General features: G+C 31.3%; 1 protein-coding gene across 1 annotated transcript; it reads left to right on the top strand.

Annotated features, from left to right (window-relative positions):
• The first annotated feature begins 464 nt into the window (after nucleotides 1–464).
• On the top strand, nucleotides 465–1,516 carry LOC131873574 (transcription factor MYB13-like). The gene is made up of 3 exons (XM_059216405.1): nucleotides 465–597; nucleotides 686–815; nucleotides 907–1,516. The coding sequence occupies exons 1-3, from the start codon at nucleotides 465–467 to the stop codon at nucleotides 1,514–1,516; spliced, it is 873 nt and encodes a 290-aa protein (XP_059072388.1).
• The last annotated feature ends 7,071 nt before the right edge of the window (nucleotides 1,517–8,587 follow it).

Genomic DNA, 8,587 nt, shown 5'->3' with positions numbered 1-8,587 from the left:
TAAATTTTTGTTGAACATTTCTTTGATTGCAGATGGATTTCCTCTTTGAATTATTGTAATAACATAATTTGTTTTACATGGTACAAATATATCAAGTCAATCTATATATCAATAAATTATTTTTTAAAAACATTATAATCTAATAAATTATATTTATAAAAGTAATTATAATATAAATAAATACAAAATAAAGAACAAGAGTCCAACACTACAAATAAATTAATAGTGATAAAGACAGGTTTTACCTAGCAGGCACAATTTGCTGTGAAACAGTCAACACTAGCACTACGAATCTGTCCAAATGATCCAGTAATATTCAAAAAAGGGTGGACTCATTCCTTTCAAAATTACAAAATTGAAATTTTTATTCATTGTGACTTGCCCAGAAATTTTGAGCAACTGCGACTGTGTGACTGGGTATATAAGAGTTGCATCTGGGTATATGTGAAGTGCAAACCAAAACAATGGGCCGAGCTCCCTGCTGTGATAAAATCGGACTAAACAAAGGCCCATGGTCTCCTCAAGAAGATCGAATACTCATTCATTTTATTCGCATGAATGGCCATGGGAACTGGCGTGCAGTCCCTAAACAAGCAGGTTTCAATTCTACACGCTAATTTAATGGCAGGACTCTTTTTCTTTTTGCAGTCTAAAACTGATAAGTATTCTTCTCTGGTAATGACAGGACTCTTAAGATGCGGTAAAAGCTGTCGTCTAAGGTGGGTTAATTACCTCAGACCAGAAATTAAACATGGGAATTTTACTTCTGAAGAGGAAGAGACTATTATTAAGCTTCATCAACTTCTGGGCAACAGGTTTGATCATTGTTCATAATATTTCTTACTGTTTTGTTTGTTCCACCATATCCTTGGCTGATGTTATTGGATTGTGTTATATAAAATACAGGTGGTCGGCTATTGCTTCACGTCTGCCTGGAAGAACAGATAACGAGATAAAGAATGTGTGGAATACTCGCTTGAAGAAGCGGGTTTCAAGAGTGGGACTCGATCCAGTAACACATCATTCAAAGTCACCCAAGGCGGAGCACAATCTTATCTCGCTTGATTACTCCCACTGTAGTGAGAAAAGTCCATCAATGGAGGAGGGCAATTCAGGTCTAATTCGGGCAAAGGCCATGGTTGATTTTCCCACCAGAATTTCTAATTCTTCGGACACATTCTATGATTCATACAATCTGTCAAGCGGAATCCTTTCATCTATAAATAGTATAGACAGGGAGTTTGTAAATGGAGATTCAAGTTCAAGTTTAGATTGGTTTGAATCCAGTTGTACAAATTCTTCTGATGAGCCAATTAGATATAATCATGAAACCGAAATAAGCACATATGAAGTAATGTGGGAAGCTCACAATTTCTTGAGCTGCATGGATGATGCAGACAAAGATCACCATATACTCAATAATCTAGAGTTGCAGAGTAATGATGATGATTGCGATGGCTTTGGTTACTGGTTAAATATTTTGAATCAAGCCGGGTCATCATCCACGTTATTGTAGATCTCTCTACGTTATTTATTTATTTTTGTTTCTTTAATAGGAAAGAAAGTCTGTCCTAGGAATCCCCATGAATGGGGAACTGTTCATTTTCGTTTTCGTAAATGTGTAATTGACCAATTCAATCTACACCCAAATCCAACGTAATTAAACAATTGCATGGTCAAGAGTAAGGTCCTATGTTATAATTTAGTTTATTTTGATTAGTCGTCAGCACACGATCCTTTGAAAGTGTTTGTATATTTTTTTAAAAGTTAAGTCTTTTTATGATATTTTTGTTTTCAATAAGTTTATTACAAAAATATTTGAAGAAAAAGGTTTTCTATCAAAAGTAATCAATGAGAGATGTAATTACACATCAATATATTATTGTTTGTCGAAATCATCTTTTATTAAATATTTTAATAAGCATAAAAATAATATTTGGAATATGACATGTGACTATTAAAAGAAATTGTTCAAAAATGAAGAAAATGCTATTCAACAAATAGAAAATTATTGAACATGTCAATCTATATAAGGCTAAGAAATTTTGAATAGAATTGCTTTTTGACAAAAAATGACATGTTCTTTCTTATTTGTCTTTCAATGATTGTTGCTCCCATTTTATAGTGTTCTTCATTCCAACTTCCATTATTTTAAGTTTAGAGATTATATTTAAACTCTTATCAAGAATAAATATATTGTTATTGTGGATAAAATTTAAAAGTTTGAATATATTACCCTTTCTCATGTTCATATGTTGTGTAATTACATGAATTGCGGATATGGGTATTTATTTTAGTTGATTAAGAAAAATTGTGGAGGTAAATTTGGAAGAAAACGTAAAAAGAAGGGAATGAATTGTATTGAACCATGTGACATTTATTTTAGTATGCACTAGCTACATAATTTTAGCACCTTTATTTTCATAACCTCTATTTGATATCTAAATTGTAGTAGCTCCAATATTATAGATTCAACATTTACAAAGGATAGCCTATGTTGCTAAGGTTTAAACAACAAACTTAGATAACAAATCACATGACACTACCATATAAGAATGTAACCAAATTCAATGAATTAAAAAAACAAATTCCCCCCTACTCTAATTTTATGAGGATAAGTTCCCCTTCTATAAGATTGTTACAATAATGTTCAATAAAATAAGTAAAATAATTCTCCCCTACTAGTGAATGAATGATGGGAATAAGTGCTCCATTCATAAGTGTTATGCACTTTCTCTTGATTATTTTTTATAAATAATAAATCTTTTATAATTTACAATTTTCTTTCTAATTTATCTCATTTTTTGTGGATGTTATTGATGCACAACGTGACTATCTATCTTGGAATTTTTAATACATTCATTCATATCAATATTGAATCTAGCATTCATATATACTAACTTCCCAATTTGAAACAACATTGTCTCTACTCTTTGTATATTTTCTATCTTAGACTATATCACATCTATGGTCTCATCTCCTAGGCTATAACTTATGCACATTCTAATATCTAGTTACAAAATTTAAAATTCTACCTTTTAGGAATAGTAACTCTAAAATATGAGAATTAACTATTGGCATGCATGCAAAATATTTCAACATATGTGTTTAATGTTATGTATTTAAGGACACCATCCTAAGAAAATTTCATATTGATTTTTAGCATCTCATATTTATAGATACTATCATACACATCATAGGTTAGAAATGCACAATTCTTTATTTATCTATTTTGTTCATGTTACATCAACTAAGATGTATAAATTCATGAAAATATGAAGGTGAATTTCCATTAAGATAGATCATGTTGTGGTCTATTCATGTTGATTACCTAAATATCTTAATAGGTTTTGGTTGAGGTTGCACAACAAAAAAAGGTAAAGTGGAGGTTAGTATAGAAAAACAAGGAGGTAGTCAAGTTAATATTGTAGCACAAAAGGAATAGGTCAACAAAGATAAAGAAGATGGAATAATTAGAGCTTCCTAGGTTGAAGGAAAATCATCAAAAGAAATAGATTTGTTAAAAATAAAAATTTATAAAATATATTTTTTAACTAGATTAATTATTCTCTACTATTAATTTAAAAATTATATTTCTAAACATATTATTATGAGGTATATTTGTTTTTTAAAATATTTCTATTTTTATTTAATATTTATGTTGATACACATATTACAATGGAAGCATGGAGGATTGAAAGTGTCTGTACATAAAATGTAATTTTTTTTCAAGGATAAGGATAAGAACAAATATAAAATAAAAATATAATGATATGATAATGTTATAATAATTATTGTATACACCTAAAAATGGTCTGAAGATAGTTAATTAAATACACAAATATTTGATTAATTCCCCTTCCCAATTAATTGAATTCACAAGCAATTTAATTAATTTCTCTATTCATCTACTAGTAAATAAATCTAAATGATTTATTTATATAGTTCATCTCATATCCCCCTTTGATTAATTAATTATAAATTAATTAATGTCTCCCCATATTAAGCAATTCTTCTAATCCCTAATTAAGATTAACAAACCCAAGTTTGTTGAGAATAATTACCATTTTCCAAATATTTGAATTTCTAAATTCAGATGAGCACATGGCTCCTAACTTTAACCACCCAACCTAACCATCCCCTAACTTAACCCATTCAATCTAATCTTTGGTCTAACTAACCCTATCCTATCTTGCACATTCTAACCTCCTTATCCTAACCTCCCATGGTGTGGATATTCTCTCCTTGAGACACATGGCACTTTTTCCACGTCTCCTCCCTTGGACACTTGCCCTCTCATGAGCAAGGCTCCTTGACACTTGTCACCATAGAGATGACAAGTGTCCCTTCCTCCAACCTCTTCTCCAACTTCCTCAATCTTGGCCCTTGATATCTTCAGATCAGATTTGGACCGTCGATTCCTGCCACTTCAGTTTTGGCCTTGGAAATCCTATACATACCCCTCATTTTGGAGCAATAAGGATCCCATCTCATATCAATTTAGGCATTGTTACTATAGAAATTTACATTTGGGTCAGTGCAAGAAGATGAGTCCACTTTTTGGCCAAAAAGTGGAAGTGTTTTCCCTGTTTTTCAGATTTTGTCTCACTTGAGCTTAAATTTTGAAACACTTAGAGATTGAATCTTGAAAAAAGTTAGTAATATAAAAGATAGCTCTCTGAGTGTACTTTTCAAATATGTAATTTATTTTAATACCCACATAATAAAAAATAACTTTTTGAATGAAGTTATAAAAAATATGTTTTAAAAATGCTTGTTTCAGGACCATACCATGCATGTGTACGACCCACACTTTTTGACACAATTAAAATTATTTTCTCAAACTGTTTTGGGAAATGGTTTGTAACACACTGAAGATTGATGAGCATATTTTTTTGTATTTTTTTTTCAAATATTTTTTTTTTATTTAATTTTTTAATGGCCGTAATTATCTTTTTAAAAATTTGACATGTACGACCCACATAATTTGACGTAAACTTAGTATTTTTTGAAATTCTTTTTTTTAAAAATTGAAAAGAATTTTGTGTAGATTGATGACATATAATTTTTTTTTCAAAATTCATTAAAATAAATAAGTTATTAAATTAAGAAAATTAGTTAATATTTGAAATTTATGACCCTGATTTAGTATAAATTAAATGAAAAATAGTTAAAATAATCAATTTTTAAATTAATTTACATGTTTAGAATCTAGACAGTATAATTTGAAATGGGTTTCAATTCCGTATAAAAATTCTTTGATTAGAGGCACGTAAACTATTTCATTTCATCATATTTGTGCTTTCATTCATGGATCTTTGAATTTGTAGGTTCATGTCTCAGGTGTGGCCATCCCAGGCCTATCCCGAGCCTAATCCCAAGGCAAGTGGTGGGTTGTGAATTCAAATTTTACATAACGGGCCCCCGTTTATAAAACAGGGGCCCGTTTCATTTTTTGCTCATTGGATTTAACAACGGGCCCCAATTTTCAAAATAGGGACCCGTTATTAAAATAACCGTTGTTGTAAAAAAAAACCAGATTGCATCGATTTACCACACTATCATTGAAATCTGTACTGACAAAGATTTTTTACATCATTTGGCAGTACTTTTTAATATTTTTTACGCGATTTTTTGAAGACGAGTTTGTAAAAATGGGTTCTAAGCAACATCAAAAGAAAAAAAAGAGGACAATGACAATGGACAAAATTCAAGCACAAAGAGAGAAGGAGGCAAAATGCCAAAGAGATCGAAGATCACAACAACGGCAATTGAATAACACTTCTGAAGCATCTAGTTTAGTGCCTATTGTAGATGAGACCATTGAAGACATCATCATGGATGCAAGAAATGTAGAACCACACACGGGTATGACTGTTGATGCAAATGTTGATGTGGATGTGAATCCTGGTATGTTTTTAAATCCTGATGACTATGATGCCAATCAAATTGCTGATTTAAATGAAGCTGGATATAAATTTCATACACCAATACGAAAAGAAATAAAAATTGAAAATATTACACCACCATCTCTAAAAGAAAATGAATGTAATTTGTTTACTATTGATAGCAATGTGCTAGATAATCTTAATGGGTTAGTTTCTTGGAGACAAATCAGAACACATGCAAACAGATTATATAAACAATTTTTCTATAATAAAAAGTTAGGATTCCAATGTCAATTAATGCTACAATTAATAAAAATGTTAAAAATGCGTAAAGTCATGAAAAAAATAGGTATTTATGCAAAACCAGAAAGAAAAGATGAATCATATAAGCAAGTTGTATCTACTGTTGCCAGTGCCATCGATTCTATAGGAAAAACAAGTCGATCTAAAGATAAGAATGCAGCACGTAGAGTTATAATGACTGCTATAGTTGACAAAATGATTGTTAATAAAAGAATGTTAAGTGATATAAGTGGCTATTTGAACTTACATCGTAGAACCTTGTCAAGAGCGGCCAAAAGAAGAGACACAATTGAAATTGATCCACTAAACCATTGTTGGAGTTTTAGTGGTAGACTTCAAAGGTTGGACATGAAATTAAATGATGAAACTAAACAATTAATTACAAAATTTTGGCATGATAACACTAGAGTTTCATCAAATGTTAGAGATGTTTTAAAGTTAAGGGTGGGATCAAAAATTCGTGATCCTCATCCAAAAAATCTTCTTGACATGACTCAAACTGAATTCTTTAAAAAATTTAGTGATGAATCTGTGTTAATGAATTTACGAATTAGTCAAAGATCATTTGAAAAATGCAAACCCTGGTATGTTAAAATTAATAAACAAAGAATATCTTGTTGTTGTAAAACTCATGTCCAGTTTCGTTACTATTATGATGCTTTTCGATATATTCGTTGTATGTTGCATGGTAATGATCTTGTGCAGGATTGTGGTGTTTATGTTCCACCTGAAACTATAAAAGATTTTATTGGAAGTTTATTTTGTAAACCACCTAATGAACAATTATTTCTTTCCAGTTCATGCATTTATGGTCTTTGCAATTTATGTGGGAACTATTCTTCGATAGGTGAATGTTTGCATGAACATGTTTCATCTGAGTTTGGACAAAATGGTTGATGTTAGGAGATTTAAAAATATAGAATACCCTCTAAAGGATGGAAAGATGGGGAAACGTTTAGAATTGATTACAGAACAGAATAGTGTGAATGCATTTATTAGTGAGTTTAAAACTCATATTGTTCCAAAATATGTGAAACATTCCCAACATGCCCGATGGCTTGATGGACAGTTTCGCATATGCAAGAACACATTTCCAATTGGAACAATAGTATCAGTTGTGGATTTTGCAGAAAATTATACTCTAAAACCACAAGAGGAAACTCAATCACAATACTACAACTCAGTGCAAGTGGCCATATTTGTGCACATTATATATAGACATGACCATGACAGTACATAAGATAACAGAAAATTTTTGAGGGATTATCATTTCTATGTTAGTGATAATCGATTACACTCTTCAGAGTTTGTCCAACATTGCTTCGAGGTATTTTATGATAATCTTAAGGAAAGAGAAATTGACATGAAACAACATATGATATGGTCAGATAACTGCACTGGACAATTCAAAAATGCAAGAATGTTTTATTGGCTATGCAAAGTTCACAAGATAACCAATGTCCAACATTTATGGAGTTTTTTTGAAGCAGGACATGGTAAGGGGGAACACGATGGAGCCGGTGCCTGTATAAAAAGAGCTCTTGCTAGAGAACAATTGAAATTTGAGGATGCAGTGAAATTAAGAGATGCTCGTGTAGTTGTAGATTGGTGCAATTCAAAGTTGTCAAAAGGATCAACTGAAAACTCTGCAATTTGACGTTTCTTCTGGTTGATAGAGGAAGATAGTATTCCTATTCGGCATGATTGTAATACCATCATTAGATCAGCTAAATGGCATTCGTTTAAGAGTTCTAATTCAAACACATGGACTATATTCACAAGGCAACTTGCTTGCTTTTGTCAGTTTTGTGTTTCCGGAGATTGGGAATTTTGAGAGAATAAACAATGGGTTGAAGAATGCCAACAAAGATCATTGACACCCATAGATGCAAATGATCCGCATGAAAGAACTGATGAAGATATGGATCAAATGTTTGCATCAAATGACTATGATCGCATTTCAGATCTTATACAACAAGGTAAAATTATTTTTGAAATTTGTTTCGATTTATTAAATAGTACATAAATTTATGAAATCTTACAGTGTATATTTTTGTTTTTATTTCTCATTAAATATTAAAATAAAATTGTTTTGTGCACAGGACATGTCTATGCTATTGTTGCACCAGAGGACGATGAAGAGGGGAGAGAGTATTGGTTGGCTCGATGTGTAGAGCCAAAACATAAGCTAACTACTCCTCGAGTAGATGATGATGGTTATGACTATCCAACAGGATCTGTGGTTGTTGTTGGCACTTGGCTACGCAAATATCTAACAAGAAAGAATGGATTGCCCGCATTTGAAGATTATGAATTAGAGAAAAAGATTATACATTACTCGCATCTGGTAGTGGCAACTAATATAAAATTGGATAGATATCATGGCAGGCCTGCTA

Source organism: Cryptomeria japonica, unplaced genomic scaffold, assembly GCF_030272615.1.
Source record: "Cryptomeria japonica unplaced genomic scaffold, Sugi_1.0 HiC_scaffold_2306, whole genome shotgun sequence".
Taxonomy (NCBI): domain Eukaryota; kingdom Viridiplantae; phylum Streptophyta; class Pinopsida; order Cupressales; family Cupressaceae; genus Cryptomeria; species Cryptomeria japonica.
Note: the sequence above shows the minus strand (reverse complement) of the source record. Positions and strands in the feature narration are given on the sequence as shown.

Excerpts from the sequence above, each read along its gene's own strand:
- LOC131873574 (XM_059216405.1), top strand. The coding sequence starts at position 465 with ATGGGCCGAGCTCCCTGCTGTGATAAAATCGGACTAAACAAAGGCCCA. Across the intron at positions 598-685 it reads TGCAGTCCCTAAACAAGCAG|GACTCTTAAGATGCGGTAAA; the intron begins GTTTCAATTCTA and ends TGGTAATGACAG. Across the intron at positions 816-906 it reads CATCAACTTCTGGGCAACAG|GTGGTCGGCTATTGCTTCAC; the intron begins GTTTGATCATTG and ends TATAAAATACAG.